The sequence below is a fragment of the Chlorocebus sabaeus genome, chromosome 2, assembly GCF_047675955.1.
Source record: "Chlorocebus sabaeus isolate Y175 chromosome 2, mChlSab1.0.hap1, whole genome shotgun sequence".
NCBI lineage: Eukaryota > Metazoa > Chordata > Mammalia > Primates > Cercopithecidae > Chlorocebus > Chlorocebus sabaeus.
Genome location: NC_132905.1, coordinates 468030 through 488287, shown reverse-complemented (window position 1 = coordinate 488287; position 20258 = coordinate 468030). Strand labels below are relative to the sequence as shown.

The following is a 20258-nucleotide window of genomic DNA, read 5'->3' as shown; positions in this document are numbered from 1 at the left end:
ATGCCGCCCAGGCTGGAGTGCAGTGACATGATCTCGGCTCACTGCAGCCTCTGCCTCCCAAGTTCAAGCGATTCTCCTGCCTCAGCCTCCCGAGGAGCTGGGACTACAGGCTCCCGCCACCACGCCCGGCTAATTTTTTTGTATTTTTAGTGGAGATGGGGTTTCACCGTGTTAGCCAGGATGGTCTCGATCTTCTGACCTCGTGATTCACCCGCCTCGGCCTCTGAAAGTGCTGGGATTACAGGCGTGAGCCACTGTGCCCGGCCAATTTTGTATTTTTAGTAGAAACGGGGTTTCACCATGTTGGTCAGGCTGGTCTTGAATTCCTGACCCCAGGTGATCTGCCCGCCTCAGCCTCCCAAAGTGCTGGGATTACAGGCCTGAGCCACCACAACCGGCCCAGGATGTCTTTTTACTTTTTATTACTCCATCCCCCATCCTGGGTCCAGACCTGTGATAGTGAACAACCGCTGTCTAGAGGTGAGTGGGGCGAGTGGGGCGAGTGGGGTGAGGAGTGGGATGAGTCGGGCGAGCGGGGCGAGGGGGGCGAGCGGGGTGAGCGGGGCTAGTCCACAGAACAGTGAGGTGCAGCCCCAGGGGTCTCGCAGCCTCCGCCCCCGTGTCAAGAAGTCCCACAGCCTAGAGGCTCCAGCCTCAGAGGCAGAATTAGGACCTGCCCTTTCCTCCTGAGCAGCGGGCCAGAGTCCTGAACAACAGGAAGCCCCTGAGGAGAGCTCCGCCCTGAGGGAGGGCAGGGCCCCCGCCAGCCCCACCCACAGCAGCGGGCCCTCCCCCTATCACCCTGACGCCTCACCCCCTGGATTCCAGAGAGGAAAGTGGGCTTTTGTGTAGTTTACATGCTCATATCTTTTTTTTTTTTTTTTTTGAAACGGAGTCGCCCAGGCTGGAGTGCAGTGTCGCGATCTTGGCTCACTGCAAGCTCCGCCTCCCAGGTTCCCACATTCTCCTGCCTCAGCCTCCTGAGTAGCTGGGACTACAGGCGCCGCCACCACGCCCGGCTGATTTTTTGTATTTTCGGTAGAGACGGGGTCTCATCATGTTAGCCAGGATGGTCTCGATCTCCTGACCTCGTGATCTACCTGCGTCAGCCTTCCAAAGTGCTGGGATTACAGGCGTGAGCCACCGCACCCGGCCTGACATGCTCATATGTTAAAATCACCACTGTCACTAGAACAATTCATAATCATGGTGATAAAATAAGATTTATAACCAGCCTCAGTCAGGAGATACACACAGAGCAGATCCTCACTCCCAGACAGGGAGCCTGCAGCTGCCCCCGAGCCCACAGGTGCAGGACACACACAGACAGTTCAACCATGTCTTAAACACACAGGTGTTTATTGTTCATTTGATTTAATTTTTAAGTTCACTTTACTACGTGGATGAGATGGGTGCATATTACACTAGGCTTTCGCTATGAGAGCTGCCACCGTGAGGAGAATCCCAGCCCTCAGTTCTGCTTCCCTTTCTGAGTCCCACAAAAGCCACACGTGGGCAGCCTTGGGTTCCCATCCCAGCTGGCTGCTCCCTCTGGGGCTGTCTCGGTGGGGAGAGGGAGATGGGGCAGTGGGTCCCTGCTGACCCCTGAGCCCTGCAGGGTTCAGGATCCTCCCATAGTCCCTGGTGTGGCCCTGGAAGACGCTGGCAGTGCCTGGCCAAGGCCTCCCGCAGGATGGAAGCTGAGGGCCCTGGCTCTGGGTCCTAAGAGAACTCAGCTGCCCCCTTCACATTTTACAGCAACGGGCCAGGCAGCAGCTTTGGGATGGGGCCTCCGTGGGGAAGTGGGGGATGCTGCAGTGGTACAAAGACAGCCTCCCCTACCCCCGTCCTCCAGATGACCGTCCTCCAAGGCCAGCACTGGGCATCCAAGGGAGAGAAGGAATCCAGCCCAGAAGGTGTGGGCAGGAGAGGCCTGGAGTCAGGCCTCGACCCACAGCCCCCTCTGGGTGCCGAGTGGGAAGGGTGTGGGGGGTGGCTTGTGAACCTTACCCGCTGCCCTCCCAACCCTGGATCTGTGGGCAGCATCCCACAAAATCCCCCTTAGGGCTCCCTGGGGAGGACTTATGGCTGCCACTTCCACCAGGGCAGAGGGCACAGGAGGGGCCAGCACTCCAAAGGGCTCTAGGCCGGGTCTTACAAAGACATCCGCAAAGCCCTGGTGGGGAGGGTGCGGGGCTGTCTCACCGAGGCGCCTGGGCCAGAGGCTCTTTGGAACTCTCGCACTGCTGAGTGGGGCACTGTCCATGCTGCCCACAACCTCTAGACCATGGCAGCCTGCTCATGGGCCCCTGGCAGAGAATGCCCACTCCCCAGCAGACTCAGGGCAGGCCGCCAACTGCAGGCTTCCAGGAAGGCCCAGGGTGTCCACCTCAGGCCAGGTGGTCTCAGAGGACCCCTGTGCAACCACATTAAGGAGAGCTGCAGCCCCCACCCACCTGCCTGCCAGTTCAACGAGCTCCCGCTTAACAGGCAGGCTCCCAGGCACCATCACCCCCCTCCCCCGTTGCCCCTCCCGCATGGGGAGCCCCTTCCCCCTGGAAAGACAGCAGGTACCGTAGCCTCGCCTGTTGGCCAGGGGCGCCAACAGGCCAGGGGCGCCGGCTCAGAGGACCTGCCCTGACCTGCACATGCTGACCAGACAGCCCAGTGTAAGGACCCGCGATCCCACGCCACCGCCCTGTGTTTACCACGGTCACCACCACCTCTCTCACAAGGCCCCCGGGGACCCAGCCTCGCCCGGCCTGGTGTCTGCACCGAGGGACCGCGTCTCACGCCTGGCGGCTCCTGCAGGGGAAGCCGTGGTCAGCGACTCACCGCAAGGACAGGGCGGGGCGGCTGAGTGCAGAAGAGAAGCATGAAGCTGGGGGCGTGGGTGGGGGAGGAGGAACAAAAGTTGCATCTAGACAGAGGTGAACGAAACAAAACCGAAACCCAAACGTGTTCTGTCGCAGGATGGGCGCCGCCCGTCCCGGGCCCTTAGCCCGACATCTCCTCTCGCTGCTCCTTGTTCCTGCGCACCTCGGCCGCGTGCAGCTCCTGCGGGACAGGGGGCGGGAGGGCCTGAGGGCGGCGGTGGCTTGGGGTGACTCCGGGAACCCGCAGGCGCGCAGGCCTTGGCGCCCTGGCACCCGCCCGGTCTCATCTGGGCTGGCCTCCAGCAGGACCCTGAATTGAGGGGGCGGGAGCACCGGGGAGGCCGAGAGCAGGGCCGGGGCCCAAGGACGGGTTTCCGGGGAGCTGGCTGGGCCCCGCTTCTAGCTCGTACCGGAGCCAAGCTTCCTTCAGAGCACTTTCAATATAAGAATTTAGCCATCTATTACTGCGGCTAGTGACTGTCCCACCAGGGGCTGACTCTGGACCTGCCTCTTGCGCTGCTGGGGACGCCCAGTAAACACAGGATGAGCCCCCGACCCCCACCCCAGCGCAGGGCCTCCGGGTCCCCGGCCCCGCTCTGCGCCCCTCCGAGCTCCGCCCGAACCCCGCCCCCGCCCAGTGCCCCGCCCCCTGTTGGCTACTAGCCCCGCCCCACCCCCGTCCGGTCCGAGTCGCGCTCCTCCAAGCTCCGCCCCCCGCCTTCTGCCCGCCCCGAGCCCCGCCCCGGCCCCGCCCCCGCACCTTCTCGCGCAGCCGCTCGCGCAGTGCCGCCAGGTGCGCCTCGCGGATCTCCTTGCTGAGCTCCATCTTGTAGTTGAGCTTCTCCTCCGCCTGCCGGCTGAAGTTGTTGTTCTCCTCCAGTGCCTTGTGCAGCACCTCGCGCTCGTGCTCGCGCCGCTCCGCTAGCTGCTTCAGCACCTGCGCCTCCTGCGTCTGTGCGGGGCGGGCGGGCGCGCGTGAGCGGCGACCCCGGGCCCTGCCAGGCCGGACTCCTCCTCCCTGCTCTCCGCCTCCCGCCCGGCGCCCGCTCGCCTCACCCGGCGCCTCCACCTGCCCAGGCCTCAGTGGGTGCCGGGACCCCCGGGCGCTGCCCTGTGGTCAGGGCAGGACCAGGGGGTCGCGCTCCGCCGCCCCCGCCCCTGCCTCGCGCGCGGGTCCCGCGGTTCTGGCTGCGCCCAGGGCCCCCGCCGCGTCCTGCCGCCACTGCACACCCTGCACTGCGCATCTCCGCCCCCAAGGACCAGCAGCGCAGGAAACCCTAACCTTGTGGGCGGTCTCTGAGCTTTCTTCCTCAGACATCCGCCCACTGAGCAGAGGAGCTGCTTGTTACACACCGGGTTCCGAGCTCCCAATTAGGTGCCCAGGAGCGGAGGAAGGGTCCCCAGGGGTGCTGGGGGAGGGGCCGGCTGGCGACCCCTGGAAGGAGAGCGGAGCAGCAGGACCCGTGCCGATGAGCCAGTCCCTACTAGTCAGCCCTGCGAACCCTGGTCCCTGGTCTCACCAGGAAGGGAACAGGGCCGCCTCCCCTGCCCAGTGCGTTGGCCTCCAGGGTGGCACTCCCAAAAAGGACATTTTTATCTCTGTTCCAGTCTCAGAGGGGCTGGTGGGAGGGGAGGCTGCAGGGAGGGGCCCTGGAGCCCACACCCACCTCTCCCGGGGCTCCTCAGCCCTCCAGCAAGCCTCAGGGTCTTCATATGAAGCCCTCCTCCTGCTTCTCTGTCTGGGAGAGGGATGCCCCACCCGACGTCCCCAGGGCCCCTCTGGGGACCATCCCCTAGCATCCTGCTGGCCATGACTAGGGTGCCTCCCACTCCCACCAGAGGCTCCTGCTCCTTCCAGCTGGCCGCCGCCTCGGAACCCTTCCTCCTCTCCATCCCATTCTTTTTTGTTTTTTGAAATGGAGTCTGGCCCTGTCGCCCAGGCTGGAGTGCAGTGGCGCAATCTCGGCTCATGCATCCTCCACCTCTTGGGTTCAAACAATTCCCCTGCCTCAGACTCCCTAGTAGGTGGGATTACAGGTGCGTGCCGCCACACCTGGCTAATTTTTGTATTTTTAGTAGAGACGGGGTTTCACCATGTTGGCCAGGCTGGTCTTGAACTCCTTACCTCAAGTAATCTGCCTACCTCAGCCTCCCAAAGTTCTGGGATTACAGGCGTGAGCCACCGCACCCGGCCTCTCCTCATCCCATTCATATCTCTCAGGAAGCGGCCCAGGGAGCCACAGCCCCTCCCGCCCCAGGCCAAGGCGCTGACCAAACCCGCCGGGAGCACCCTGTGTCTTGCAGGCCCTGTCCCTGTGGGCCACCTCCGTCGAAACTCCTATGGGGGGTGGGAGGACTCCTTGCCTTCCTCCGCTCCTCAGCTGCTTCCAGCCGCTTTTGCAGCTCCTCCAGGGAGGTGTCCTTCTTCTTGGGTGGCGAGGAGAGCATAGGGCTCTCTGGAGACAGGTCAGAAGGGGACTTGAGGATGACCTCGAAGCTCTGGCCAGAGGCCCGCTTGTCCAGCTGCTTCACCTCCATGTCTGCAAGACCAGAGTAGAGCTTCAGAGGCCCGGCCAGAGCATGGCGTGGGCTGAGCGGGATGCTCCCAGCACACATCCAACCCCAGGGCTGGGTGAAAGCGGGTGGCTGCTCCCGAAGGAATCCCAGGCCTCAGCCCCCAGGATGGGCCCCTTCCCCCCAGCACCTCCCTCTCCGGAGGCAGCCAGGCTGGGAGTTCTGAGACTGCGGGAGACCAGGGAAAAGGCGAGGTGGGCAGGCACTGCAGGGCAGGGCTAACTTTTTGTACTTTTAGTAGAGACGGGGTTTCACCCTGTTAGCCAGGATGGCAGCCGGGCACTCACCCCCGTACTGGTAGATGGTGTTGGGGTGCGGCTGTGTGTAGAAGCAGGAGCAGATGAGTGACAGCACCGACAGCTCCTTCATCTTCTCCTTGTAAGCTGTGGGCACAAGGCTAGGCTGAGCAAGCGCCACTGGGGCCTGCCCACCTGAGGCCCCGTTTTTCCCTCCCCATGGCTGCCTCTGGCATGTCTCTGTGAGACACGGAGCTGCCCAGCACGCTCTCGTGTGTCTCCACACCGCCGGCCCCTTCGTCTCTCCTCCAGCTCTCTTGCTTCCAGACGCTGGCGCTGTCTCCGTGGTGCCCCCTGCTCTCTGTCTCTCTCGCCCTCCGCCTCTCCCCGCTTTTCCTCTGTCTCGGCATTAATGTCTGTCCCATCTTGCACACTGACTTGTTTCTCCATCCTCCTCCCTGCCTGCTGTGATCTGAATGTTTCCATTCCCCAAAACTCATGTTGAAATAGTAACCCCAAGGTGCCGGTTTGTGGAGGTGGGGCACTGGGAGGGAATTAGGCCATGAGGATAGAGCCGTCCTGAGTGGTCCCAGAGGGGGGCTTCAGAGAACTCCCTCACCGTTCCATCATGTGAGGACACAGCCAGAAGATGCCACCTGTCTACGTACCAGGAGGTGAGACCTCTCCAGGCACCAAAGCTGCCGGCACCTTGATCCTGTACTTTCTGGCCTCCAGAGCTGTGGGAAGTAAGTTCCTGTCGTCTATAAACCACTCAGTCTCAGGTACCCGCCCAGACTGACAAAGTCCCTGCCTCTGCCTGTCTGGGTCTCTGTTTACCTTCTGTCTGTCTGACTCTGTCACTGTCGTCGTATCTTTCTGTGTCTCGGGGGTAGCCCCTGACTCTGTCTCTTTCTCTGAGTGCATCTTTCTGTAATTCCTTGTCACTGTGTGTCTTTCTGACCCTTACCTCCCTCTGCACCACTACTTCCCTCTCCCCTCCTCCTCCCTCCCGCTCCCTCATCAGCTCAAGCAGGCAAGAGTAACTCATGACGGGACCAGCACAGAGGCAAACCCTCTGCGGGCAGCACTTTCTTGGGCTGTAAACCCGGATGAAGCCCTCAGACCCTCCTTTCTCCTTCCTGATGATCGTGTGGTCACCCCAAGATGAAGCCAGGCCCTCTCCAGGCACATGCTCTCTGCCCATTTAGGGCTGGGCTTGGGCCACTGATGCCACCATGAACCAAGGGAGGGCAGCTGTCCAGTCAGCCCCACAGCCAGGCCTCTTGCCCATTCAGGTCAAACGAGTGCCCACCAGCCAGTGTCCCTGCCGCCCAACCCACACCAGAAGTAAGCCGGGCTGCTGTAGCCGTGTGCCCTGTCAGGGGAAGGGGAAGGTGTCTGCTCTTGCAGTGAACATAATTTAGCTCTTTTTGTCTATTCAGGGCGAGCCTCGCTCCTAAACAGACACTCTGGCCTGGTTTCTCACTAGTGCTCAACAATTATCTTGGCTGGGCGCAGTGGCTCACAACTGTAATCCCAGCACTTTGGAAGGCTGAGGCAGATGGAACACCTGAGGTCAGGAGTTTGAGACTAGCCTGACCAACATGGTGAAACCCGATCTCTACTAAAAATACAAAAATTAGCCAGGCGTGGTGGCAGGCACCTGTAATCCTAGCTACCTGAGAGGCTGAGGCAGGAGAATCGCTTGAACCTGGGAGGCGGATGTTGCAGTGAACCAAGCTCGTGCCATTGCACTCCAGCCTGGGCGACAGTGAGACTCTGTCTCAAAACAGAAAGAAAAAGAAAAAGGGAGAGGGAGAGAGAGGGAGAGGGAGAGAGAGAGAGACAGAGAGAGAAGGAAATGAAGAGAGGAGGGAGGGAGGGAGGGAAAGAGGGGAGGGAACGGGAGAGGAGACAAAGGGAGACACAGGGCAGAAGTAATCGACCTTTCATGGTGAGCTGGGTCTTCCTGTGACAGTGCAGAGAACAGTCTGTCCTGGTCTAAATTTCCTAGTGACCTACACTTTTCTGGACAGAGCAGCACAGAGCCCAAGAGGGTGTAAGGAGGAACAGAAAGGAATCCCAGGGTGGACAGGCCCGCGTGAGAGCCTCTGGGGGAAGGATGGAGCCTTTGAGCCGGGAAGCGGGAAGCGAGGCAAAGCTACCTGTCTTGCTTATCGTCTTCAGGGAGGGAAGTGGAGGGGGACCGGGTGGGGAAGCCTCACAGGGGACTTTGACCTGACTTGTCAAATTTTATTTTATTTTATTTTTTCCTTTTTGAGACAGAGTCTCACTCTGTTGCCCAGGCTGGAGTGTAGTGGTGCAATCTCGGCTCACTGCAACCTCCACCTCCCGGGTTCACGCCATTCTCCTGCCTCAGCCTCCCGAGTAGCTGGGACTACAGGCGCCCGCCACCACGCCCGGTTAATTTTTTTGTACTTTTAGTAGAGATGGGCTTTCACTGTGTTAGCCAGGATGGTCTTGATCTCCTGACCTCATGATCCACCCGCCTCGGCCTCCCAAAGTGCTGGGATTACAGGCGTGAGCCACCACACCTGGCCATCAAGTTTTATTTTTTCACATGCAAAATCCATTCATGTATTTTTTATTAAAAGTTAATTTATTTTATTTTGAGACAGAGTCTTGCTCTGTCGCCAGGCTGCAGCACAGTGGTGCGATCTTGGCTCACCGCAACCTCCGCCTCCCAGGTTGAACCGATTCTCCTGCCTCAGCCTCCCGAGTAGCTGGGACTACAAGCACCTGCCATGCCTGGCTAATTTTTGTAGTTTTAGTAGAGACAAGGTTTCACCATGATGGCCAGAATGGTCTTGATCTCCTGACCTCATGATCCGCCCGCCTCAGCCTCCCGAAGTGCTGGGATTACAGGTGTGAGCCACTGCACCTGACCTACTTTATTTTTATTTTTTTTTAGACGGAGTCTCGCTGTGTCGCCCAGGCTGGAGTGCAGTGGCGCGATCTCGGCTCACTGCAAGCTCCGCCTCCCGGGTTCACGCCATTCTCCCGCCTCAGCCTCCGAGTAGCTGGGACTACAGGCGCCCGCCACCACGCCCGGCTAGTTTTTTTTGTATTTTTAGTAGAGACGGGGTTTCACCATGTTAGCCAGGATGGTCTCGATCTCCTGACCTCGTGATCCACCCGCCTCGGCCTCCCAAAGTGCTGGGATTACAGGCTTGAGCCACCGCGCCCGGCCTACTTTATTTTTTAGAGACAGGACTGTGCTCCATTTCTCATGCTGGAGTGTAGGGCGCAGCTGTGCAGCTCACTGCAGCCTTGAACTTCTGGGCTTGACTGATCCTTCCACCTCAGTAGCTGGGACTGCAGGTGCACGCCAGCACACCAGCTTTTTTTTTTTCTTTTTTCAATCTCAGCTCACTGCAAATTCCGCCTCCTGAGTTCAAGAGATTCTCCTGCCTCAGCCTCCTGAGTAACTGGGATTACAGGCACGTGCCACCATGCCCGGCTAATGTTTGTGTTTTTAGTAGAGACAGGTTTCGCCATGTTGGTCAGGCTGGTCTCAAGCCGCCACGCCCGCCCGGCCTACACACCAGCTTTAAAAAAAAAAAATCTTGTAGTGGTACCGAGGCTGGGCACGGTGGCTCATGCCTGTAATCCCAGCACTTTGGGAGGCCAACGTGGGCGGATCACGAGGTCGGGAGTTCAAGACCAGCCTGACCAACATGGTGAAACCCCATCTCTGCTAAAAATACAAAAGTTAGCCGGGCATGGTGGCAGGCACCTGTAGTCCCAGCTACTCGGGAGGCTGAGACAGGAGAATCGCTTGAACCTGGGAGGCAGAGGTTGCAGTGAGCCGAGATTTCGCCACTACACTCCAGCCTGGGTGACAGAGTGAGACTCCATCTCAAATGTATATGTATGTATAGTAGTGCTGTGTTGCCCAGGCTGGTCTTTTTTTTTTTTTTTTTTTTTTAAGACGGAGTCTCACTCTGTTGCCCAGGCTGGAGTGCAGTGGCCGGATCTCAGCTCACTGCAAGCTCCGCCTCCCGGGTTTACACCATTCTCCTGCCTCAGCCTCCCAAGTAGCTGGGACTACAGGCGCCCGCCACCTCGCCCAGCTAGTTTTTTGTATTTTTTTAGTAGAGATGGGGTTTCACCATGTTAGCCAGGATAGTCTTGATCTCCTGACCTCGTGATCTGCCCGTCTCGGCCTCCCAAAGTGCTGGGATTACAGGCTCGAGCCACTGCGCCCGGCCGCCCAGGTTGGTCTTGAATTCCTGGCCTCAAGGGATCCTCCCACCTCAGCCTCCCAAAGTACTAGGATTATAGGTGTGAGCCACAGTACCTAGCCGATTAAAAATTAATTTTAAAAAGGAGGATGTGATGAGGGAGTTAGAGGGTATGCCAGCCACGTGTTCCACAGCAGCAGGTCAGGAGACGTTGGGGACATTTAGAGGAGCTGAGGAGGTGGCCAGCCCTGTGCTCAGGAGGGCAGGGGAGGGAGAGAGCAAGAGGGAGTTTGGGCTGGGGCAGAACACACCTGGGTCCTGAGAGAGGATAGGAAGGCAGGGACATGGCCCCTCCAGGCCTGACTCTGCCAGCAACCAGCTCCCTGTCAGCAGACTCCAGGCCCCTGTCCTTCAGATCATCCTTCCTTATCATATATCCAAAACTGTGAATGTGGCCAGGCGTAGTGGCTCACGCCTGTAATCCCAGAACTTTGAGAGGCTGAGGCAGGAGGATAGCTTGAGAACAGGAGTTTGAGACCAGCCTAGACAACATGGTGAAACCGCATCTCTACTAAAAATACAAAAATTAGCCGGGTATGGTGACACACGCCTGTGGTCCCAGCTACTCAGGAGGCTGAGGCATGAGAATCACTTGAGCCTGGAAGGTGGAAGTTGTAGTGAGCGGAGATCGCGCCACTGCGCTCCAGCCTGGGCAACACAGCGAGACTGTCTCAAAAAACAAAAACCAGAATGTGTTTACCATAAAGGTCAGAAAACGTGATTAACAGCTGCTCGAAGCCCCTGTCTGCCCTGAGCCCATGGGAGTGAGGCCTACCCTGTGGTCTGGCTACAGGGAGGAAGGGCAGGCAGATTGGAGGGGGCAGGAGAGCAGGTCAGGAATTGACCAACTCTGGAGAGAGCGACCAAGGGGAAGTCTGCACCCAGAGGGAGGATGCCAAGGCCCCAGACCCATCCAGGCCACCTCTTCACAGACACAGCGGGTGCCAGGGAAGCTCCTGCCCAGAGCCTCGAGGCATTGCTCCCAATCTCTCTCTCTCTCTCTTTTTTTTTCTTTTTTCTTTTCATTTTTTTCTTTTTTTAGACGGGGTCTCGCTCTGTCACCCAGGCTGGAGTGCAATGGCACAGTCTGGGCTCACTGCAACCTCTGCCTCCCCAGTTCAAGTGAGTCTCCTGCCTTAGCCTCCTGAGTAGCTGGAATTACAGGCGCACGCCACCATGCCCAAATAATTTTTTGTATTTTTAGTAGAGATGAGGTTTCACCATGTTGGCCAGGCTAGTCTTAAACTCCTGACCTCAGGTAATCCACCCACCTCGGCCTCTCACAGTTCTGGGATTACAGGTGCGAGCCGCCGCACCTGGCCCCTCTGTCTCTTTTGATTCCCTTCTTTCTCACTCACCTCCCATCTTTCCACTTCACTGACTTCAGGGAGTTACAAACGATTCTTGCCATGAGCTGGGCTGGTTTTGTCTCCCTGCTTCTCTTTGTACTAAACATTAGATACCGAGGAAATGCAGATTGGCCTTTTGGATGATTCGTCAGCAGGAGTCAGAAAAAGGCACCTCGTCGGCCTCAAGCAGCAGGCCATAGTAGTGCCCACTCCCAGGGTCACACCTCATAGCCATGCCTCCCTCCTGCCCAGCTGGGTGCCCTTATCAGCCCTCCTCCTTCTTCTTCTTCTTCTTCTTCTTCGTCTTCCTCTTCTTCTTTCTTTCTTTTTTTCCAGAAGGAGTTTCTCCTCTTGCTGCCCAGGCTGGGGTGCAATGGCACAATCTCAGCTCACTGCAGCCTCCCCCTCCCTGGGTCAAGCAATTCTCCTACCTCAGGCTCCCAAGTAGCTGGGATCACAGGAATGTGTCACCACACCTGGCTAATTTTGTACTTTTAGCAGAGAGAGAGGTTTCACTATGTTGGCCAGGCTAGTCTCGAACTCTTCACCTCAGTTTATCCACCAGCCTCAGCCTCTCAAAGTGCTGGGATTACAGGCGTGAGCCACCCTATCAGCCTCACTTCTACCCTCACTTCTACCCTCAGAGGAGGAATGGAGGCTCAGAGCGGGCAAGTGTTCCACCCAGCATCACACAGCATGCCGGGTGAGAGCCCGGTCATGAGCCTGGGCCTGACTGCAGGCTCCTGTTGGGAGCTCACGGAGATGGGGCGTCTGTCCAGAACTGAGAGGCCAGGGGACCACAGTGGCCTCCGACCCCTGGAGGGCCCTGGAGGCTGCTGCTGGCTCCCGCCGGGGGCAGATGGAGGTCACTGTCACCCAGGCTGCCTCTCATGGTGCCAGGAGCCCAGCAGGGTGGGAACCACCAGCCGATTTGCCTTTCCCTGGGCAGGAAACTCAGAAATGTGGCTACACATTCAGGCTGCCTGGCTTGCGGTGAGCACTCATCTCTTATCAGGCAAGCAGCCAAGCACCTTTCCTGAAATATTGAGGCCTCAGAACAGCCCCAGGGGAGGTGCCAGCACTGTCATCTCCACCCAGATAAGGAAACCCAGGTCCTGAGAGGTTATGCAGCTCCCACAAGACCACACGGCTGGAGGAGGTCAGACTCTGGGGGCTGGAGGATAATGTGAGCAGAGACCACAAAAGAGTGAGGAGCCGAGTACCCGGATGCCCAAACGGCCTCCCCTTCCCAGCTCAGCACCAGGACCGAACCCGTGGGGAGGGACCGTCAGGGAAAGGCTGTCAGGAAAGGCAGGAGGCGGCCCTGGAGAGGACAGAGCTGCCCTCAGAGGCCGGAGGGGAGTCCCCTCTGCTGAGAGCCTCCCAGGATCCCTGGGGGTGTCCGGGAGGAGGCGGAGGGAGGAGGCGCAGATGGACAGGACTCCCAGATAGGGTGGGGAGGTGTGGTCGGTGACACACACGGTCCCTCCTGGCAGGTGCTGAAGTCACCTGGAGCCTCCAAGCCCGTGGGGCCTGAGGGGCGGGGTCAGGTCGGGCACGCGTGGGTGGGCGGAGTTCTGCGCCCGAGCCAAGGCGGGCACTGGGGAGAGAACAAGTCAGCTCGGGAGGGGACCACGGGGACCCGTCCCGGGGCGGAAGAAAAGGTGGGAGGGAGAGCGCCTCGTGGGCGGAGGCGGCGATGGGAAGAAGGTGGGGCCCTTGGTCCCGTCCTCCCGAACGCCTAGCGAAAAACGCAGCGGGTTCTGTGGCCTGGGGGCAGAGCAGAGCGTTTCGGGAAGGGCGGGCCCTGCGTCCTCGCGCCCGGGGTCGCCTGGCAGCTCCCCTGCGTCCAGAATCCCCCCACGCCAGGCCTGCGCCCGCCCCTTCGCCTGAGCTCCGCGCGGGACGGGCCGGGAGGCCGGGGTGGGCGCTACCTTCGGAGGTGGTGGGTCCGCCCCGCGGGAGGCGACGGGGACGGGAGGGGCGGACCCCTCTGGTCTCGGGAGGGCTTGGGAATCGCCGTCGCCCCTCCCCCATCCGGGCCCCGCGGCGCAAAGGGCAGTGGCTTTTCTGGCCAGAGCAGGTGGCCCGGGCGTCGCGAAGGGTGGTCCCCCAGGCCTCAGCGGTGTGGGGGGAGGGCGCGGTCCCCCTTACTCCGGGTTCGTCCGGGCCTGGCCCGCCCCCCTCGCTCAGCGCCCCCTCCAGCCCCTGCGCTCCACTGGCGCGGGGAGCGCCGGGCCCCCGGCTGGGGCTTTGGCAGAGGGTCCCACCCTCTCCCCGCCTCCCCGCGAAGGCTCAGGCGGACCCAGATCTCGGGTCGCCGGACGCCCCAGGGACTCCGCCCGCACATCGCGAGCGCGCCCACCCGGTCACGAGCCCACGCCCGGGTCTCGGAGCCACCCTGCGGCAGTCCCGCCCTGCGTGGCACGCGGGTCCCCCGGGGCGAGGCGCCCCCGCTCGACGTCCGGTCCCGAGCGCTCCCCGGCGCGGAGCCTCGCAGCCCAGCGCCCCACCAGCCCCGCCGGCGCCGCAGACCCCAGCCTCGGGCTGGTCCGACCCAGGCTTGCAATGCGCAGGGTGGGAGAAGGGAAAGCGGCGTCCGCAGCCGGCCCCTGCCCCAGGCGAGGCCAGATGAGGCCTCTGCTCAGACCCCGCCGCCCTAGAAAGCCCGCGGCCCGGGAGCCTACCCGAAATGGTGCTGGCCATGGTGCTGGCGGCGTTTGGGCCTGCAGAGGCTGGAGAGGCGCGAGTGGCGGCCTGAGCTGCAGACGGCTAGTGCTGCAGTGCCGGGGAGGGGAGGGGAGGGGAGGGGAGGGAGCGAGGGCGGGCGGGAGGCGGGCGCGGCGGGAGAGAGAGAGGGAGAGGGAGCGGGAGGGGGGAAGAGAGAGAGAGTTGGGGGAAGGAGGGGGGAGGAGGGAGGGAGAAAGGGTTGAGGGAAGGAGAGAGAGAGACTGCGGGGGCGGGAGGAGGGAGGGAGGAAGAGAGAAAGGAGCAAGCACCTGACTGCGGGAGGGGCCGCGGCCCTCAGAGGGAGAGGGCGGAGGGGGGTGCGAACTGCAACAAGACCCCCACCCTCCAACCGCTCACGGCGGGACAGCTGCTTCCCCAACTTGGCTTTGTGAGGCCTGAGGGTGGGGTGGGGGTGGAGATGAGCTCCCATTTCCCAGGGCAGATGGGACAGGGGCAAGGCAGGAGGGGCAGTTCCCACCCATGGGGTGGGGCTGCAGAGCCGTTCGAGGAGGCTGCTGTAAGCTGGGCTGGTGCCAACAGGGTCCAGGTCTGTGCCTGCCATCAGAGAGGATGCCATGGCCGCAGGGGTGGGCGCTGGCCTGGAGGCCTCCAAGGGGCATCTCCTGTGAGCCCAGGGGATGGGCAGGATCTGAGCAGAGGAGAGTGAAAGTGGAGGGGTGAGGCCAGAACAAAGGCTTTGCGGTGAAACAGAGGTGGGCTCCCGCCTCCGCTCTGACCTTCACTCGCTGTGTGGCCCAGGCCAAGGGCAAGCGCCTGACCTCACTGGATCTTTGTTTCTCAGGGTAAGATGAGACAATGAGGCCCCTAGATGATGGAGGAGGGGTGCCAGGGTTGTGTGCATTTAGTGAGTGGGGGGCAACCTATCCTGCCCCTGTCCTCGTAACTCCCAAACGGAAGTGACGACAAATGGAGCGTCATTCCCATTGCAGGGATGGAGCCACCGAGGCAGGGAGAAGTGCTTTGCCCTACAAGCAACTAGGTCATAGGGCCAAGAGCAAAACCTTGAAAACCTCAGCAGACTTGCAGAGCCATGAGGCTGGCTCAGCAACACAAAAGCCGGGGGCAAGCCTCAGCTCTAGCAGTGCACTGGGAGTACCCAAGGCCTGTCACATCCTAGGGTGGCCTGGAGACTCCTGACCCCTGGTGTGCAAGCCAGCATCGTCCCCGGGACTGTGAGTCTGGTGGAGGTGATGCCCAGGAGGGTGACACTGTGTGGCTCAGAGGTACCCTTAAGACAGAAGGATCATCAGGCAGGCCCTGACCTCATCACAGGAGCCCTTTAAAAGCAGTTTCCGGCCGGGCGCGGTGGCTCAGGCCTGTAATCCCAGCACTTTGGGAGGCCGAGACGGGCGGATCACGAGGTCAGGAGATCAAGACCATCCTGGCTAACCCGGTGAAACCCCGTCTCTACTAAAAAATACAAAAATCTAGCCGGGCGAGGTGGCGGGCGCCTGTAGTCCCAGCTACTCGGGAGTCTCGAGGCAGGAGAATGGCGTGAACCCGGGAGGCGGAGCTTGCAGTGAGCTGAGATCTGGCCACTGCACTCCAGCCTGGGCGGCAGAGCGAGACTCCGCCTCAAAAAAAAAAAAAAAAAAAAAAAAAAAAAAGCAGTTTCCTTTGCCTGGTTGAAGAAATTGGGGGGATCAAAGCAAAGAAGGTTCTCTGCTGTTGAGACGAGGGGACACGTGGCAAGGATCTGAGAACTGCTCCCAGCCAACAGCCAGCAAGACGACAAGACCTTAACCGCAAGGAAGTGAGTTCTGCCAACAAGAAGAGAATGGGCTTGGAGGCAGGTTTGACCCCAGGGCCTCCACACAAGAAATCAGCCCAGCTGCCCACTTGGTTTCAGCCTTGGGATACTAAGAATTAGGAGGTAATAAATGAAGGTTGTTTTAAGCTGTTGGGTTTGTGGTGATTTGCTATGAAGCCATATCGAACTAATATACACACAGAGGTGCTGGCCCCGGGGCTATTCTTAGGAACCCACCTAGGAAGGAGGAGGAAGGGCGGAGAGGCACACACAGCTGCCCACCACAGCAGCCGCGTCCTCCCTGTTGGCCACCACAGTGGCAGTTGGGGATGGTCAGCATCCTTCAGGCAGACTCCAGCCCTGGGTGCTGGAACTCAGGTGCTAAGGATCAAGAGTAGCCCTCTCTGGGACCTCCAGAGTCTTCTCATGTGGGTGGGGCAGGACCCACCCCGTCAGGCTCAGAGGACTGCAATGCCTCACACTCACTGTGACTCTGACCAGGCCCTCTCTGAGCCTCTGTGTCCTCATCTGGAGCACAGGGACCAGGTGTGTGGAAGCCCGTGGCATAGCGCCAGGAACACAGTAGATGGGCACAGTGTGCACTAGCAGGCACACACAACAGGGGTGCTGACGGTCAGCACCCTAGCAGGCACACACAACAGGGGTACTGACGGTCAGCACCCTAGCAGGCACACACAACGGGGTACTGACGGTCAGCACCTTAGCAGGCACATGCACCAGAGGTACTGACTGTTAGCTGTACTGACAGCATGCTAGCAGGCACATGCCATAGGTGTACTCTCAGTGTACTGGCAGGCACCTGCAATAGGAGTACTGACAGCATGCTAGCAGGCACACAATAGGTATACTGTTAGTGCATTAACACACACAATAGCTGTACTGACTGTTTGCCCCAATATAGTGCCAGGTCTTGGAGCAGATTTTGACTTCTCACCAAGATCAAATGCAGAAAGTGCATGAGCATTTCAAAGATGTTTTTCACATGCACACCAGTGCTAATTAAAAAAAATGTTTTGGGCCGGGCGCGGTGGCTCACACCTATAATCCCAGCACTTTTTGAGGCCAAAATGGGCGGATCACGAGGTCAGGAGATCGAGACCATCCTGGATAACAAGGTGAAACCCCGTCTCTACTAAAAATACAAAAAATTAGCCAGGCGTGGTGGCGGGCGCCTGTAGTCCCAGCTACTTGGGAGGCTTAGGCGGGAGAATGGCGTGAACCCGGGAGGCAGAGCTTGCAGTGCACCACTGCATTCCAGCCTGGGCGACAGAGGGAGACTCCGTGTCAAAAAAAAAAATGTTTTGGCTGGGTGCAGTGGCTCACACCTGTAATTCCAATACTTGGGAGGCCAAGGTGGGCAGATCACCTGTGGTCAGGAGTTTGAGACCAGCCTGGCCACCATGGTAAAACCCCATCTATCCTAAAAATACAAAAATTAGCCAGGTGTGGTGGCAGATGCCTGTAATCTCAGCTACTTGGGAGGTTGAAGCAGGAGAATCACTTGAACCGGGGATGGGGAGGTTGTAGTGAGCCAAGATCATACCACTGCACTCCAGCCTGGGCGACAACAGCAACACTGTCTCAAAAATATGTATATATATATTTTTTTCATAAAGTGTGACTTTTATCAGACCTCTGCCCTCTTGAAATTAACCCTGGCTTGGCTGGGTGTGGTGGCTCACGCATGTAATCTTAACACTTTGGGAGGCTGAGGCGGGCGGATCACAAAGTCAGGAGTTCAAGACCAGCCTGACCAACATGGTGAAACTCCATCTCTACTAAAAATACAAAACTTAGCCGGGTGTGGTGGCTGGCGCCTGTAATCCCAGTTACTCAGGAGGCTGAGGAAGCAGAATCGCTTGAACCTGGGAGGTGGAGGTTGCAGGGAGCCGAGATCGCACCACTGCACTCCAGCCTGGGCGACAGAGCAAGACTCTGTCTCAAAAAAAAAAAGAAAAGAAAAGAAAAAGAAATTAACCCTGGCTCCTAGGAGGAGCCCTATACCTCAACAGAACACTCAGTCATTCAACAGACATCTGTCAAGCACCTGCTGTATGCTGGAGCTGTGGCTACATTAGCAATTAAAGGAGAAAGGCAAGGGTACAGGAGTTCCTGACTGCCCAAGGCCAGAATGCTCCTCTAGCAGCTGGCAAGAAGCAGATGACTCAGACTACAGTTCAGTCCACAGGACAGCCTTTTCTGGTCACTGCTCTTAGGAGATGGAGTGTGTGGCAGCAAAAGGTAAAACTCCTGGCTCCTGGGCAGACTCTGGGCAATCTGCTCAATGCCCTGTGCCTCATTTTTTCACACAGAAAGTGTGGACAATGAGAGGACTTATCTGGCTCACACCTGTAATCCCAGCACTGTAGGAGGCTGAGGTGGGTGGATCACTCGAGGTCAGGAGCTCGAGACCAGCCTGGCCAACGTGGTGAAACCCCGTCTCTACTAAAAATACAAAAATTAGCCAGGCATGGTGGCAGGCGCCTGTAATCCCAGCTACTCGAGAGGCTGAGGCAGAATTGCTTGTACCCCAGAGGCAGAGGTTGTAGTGAGCCAAGATTGTGTCACTGCACTCCAGCCTGAGGGACAAGAGCAAAACTTAGTCTCAAAAAAAAAAAAAAAAGAAAGAAAAAAAGAAAAAGAGAGGACTTATTCCAGAGGTCATCCAGAGGAGAAGTGTGTCAATCATTTGCCGAATCTCACACTGCTATTAAGATACTACCTGAGGCCGGGTGTGGTGGCTCACACCTGTAATCCCAGCACTTTGGAGGCCAAGGCAGACGGATCACCTGAGGTCAGGAGTTTGAGACCTCCCTGGCAAACACGGTCAGACTCCATCACTACTAAAAATATAAAAAATTAGCCAGGCTTAGTGGCGCGCACCTGCAATCCCAGCTACTCGGGAGGCTGAGGCAGGAGAATTGCTTGAACCCAGGAGGTGGAGGTTGCAGTGAGCCAAGATTGTGCCACTGCACTCCAGCCTGGGCAAAAAGAGCCAAAACTCTGTCTTAAAAAAAAAAATCATGGCAGAAGGTGAAGTCTGTGTTAGTCCCAGTTCCCAGGTCTTACATGGCAGCAGCAGAAAGCGAGAGAGAGAAGGGGAAACTGCCACTTTTAAACCATCCGGTCTCCTGAGCACTCACTATTATGAGAACAGCCTGGAGGAAACTGACCCCATGATCCAATCACCTCCCTCCAGGTCCCTCCCTCCCTCCACACGCGGGGATTACAGTTCGAGGTGAGACTTGGGTGGGACACAGAGACGAGCCGTATCAGCACGTATGGGGGGCACTGAAACTGGTGGTGCCCATTCATTCCACAAGCCTGTGTGGCTGGTCTCCTCGTCTTCCACTCCCTGCCGGGTCTCAGACGGGCAGCCCGCGGTTCCTTCACCCGAACAGGCACACGGGGCTGGGTGCCAGTGAGTGCTGGGGCTTCTCCGAGCACTAGCTCACACCCACGAGCATGGGCACGCAGGGCATCGCCTGTGCCGTCCGTGGACATGAAACCCAACCGTGCGCGGTCACGCAGCGCCAGCTTCCTCCTGGGGCCTTCTGGGGCCGCCTGAGACAAGCATCCCTCACGCTGGGCTGACCCCACAGAACTGTGCGGGCCTCGCTCTTGGGGTCCGCCCTGCTGCCAGCCAGGGCCGGGTGCTGGGGACTCAGGGAGGCCGCCGGCGCCAGTGCGGGGACAGTGACCCGAGCAGCTGGCCAGAGCAGGAGAGGAGGCGGTCAGGGCTCTCAGGACCCGGGTCCTGGGCAAGGGGCAGCCATTTTCAAATTTTCAGGAAAGCGGTCAGCTCACACTTGAGCGACGAGGCCCGTGCAGCTCTCCGGGCAACGGTGGTGGCTCGGCCTAGAGAGGCGGTAGTGGCACGGAGACCCTGGTGGGGGATGACATCAAGGAAGGAGACGGGCGGGACCCCAGATTTCTGCCTGTGGGCGATGGGAGTGAGGTTCACTGGGCAGGGCAGCCGCACACAGAACGCGCGAACGGCCCCGTAGGCCTGGAGGAGCCGAAGAGCAGGCGGACCCCCTCCGCGGGGGAACAGTTTCCGCCGGGAGCACAAAGCAGCGGACCGGAAGTGGGGGCGGAAGTGCAGTGGGATCAGTGGCGATGCGCGCGTCTGCCCGCGAAGTCTGAACTGGCTGATAGCTGGGGACGCCGTGGCGGCGCTCGACTGCAGTCGGTTGAGTTCCTGAGGGCCCCCGGTTCTGGAAGGTTCACCCCGGAGACAGGTGAGCAGTGAGTCGCTGTGACTCTGTAAGTGGTTTACTCGAGCGGCTCGTGGGCGCCTTGCGGTTTTCGAAACTACAGCTCCCGGCAGGCCCCGTGCCGCCCTCGGGGCCGCGGGTCGGCGGATTGGCCGCGCTGCATTTTGGGACCTGTAGTTTCCTGCGCTCGTGGGCGCTGGCTGAGCCGATGGCCGGGGC

The 20258-nt window shown here is 59.3% G+C and overlaps 2 protein-coding genes across 6 annotated transcripts in view; one reads left to right on the top strand and one right to left on the bottom strand.

Annotated features, from left to right (window-relative positions):
- Positions 1-1340: 1340 nt before the first annotated feature.
- Positions 1341-14114, bottom strand: STMN3 (stathmin 3). Of its 2 annotated transcripts, XM_037983042.2 has the most exons (6): positions 13988-14090; positions 6355-6423; positions 5738-5833; positions 5241-5416; positions 3637-3828; positions 1341-3057 (listed from the first exon to the last, which is right to left on the bottom strand). In XM_037983042.2, the coding sequence occupies exons 1-6, from the start codon at positions 14004-14006 to the stop codon at positions 2998-3000; spliced, it is 612 nt and encodes a 203-aa protein (XP_037838970.1). In that variant the 5' UTR covers positions 14007-14090; the 3' UTR covers positions 1341-2997. The 2 variants fall into 2 exon arrangements, with proteins under 2 accessions (XP_037838970.1, XP_037838971.1); XM_037983043.2 differs by lacking the exon at positions 6355-6423 and having other exon boundaries at positions 13988-14114.
- Positions 14115-19888: 5774 nt separating this feature from the next.
- The window catches only part of RTEL1 (regulator of telomere elongation helicase 1), a 37858-nt gene continuing 37488 nt past the window's right edge, over positions 19889-20258 (top strand). For 3 of the 4 annotated variants that reach the window (XM_037983003.2, XM_037983002.2, XM_037983001.2), the window contains exon 1: positions 19891-20063. The gene's annotated coding sequence lies outside the window, so the exon portion shown is untranslated. Of the gene's footprint in view, positions 20064-20258 lie in introns of all 4 variants that reach the window. The other variant, XR_005234998.2, reaches the window with a different exon arrangement.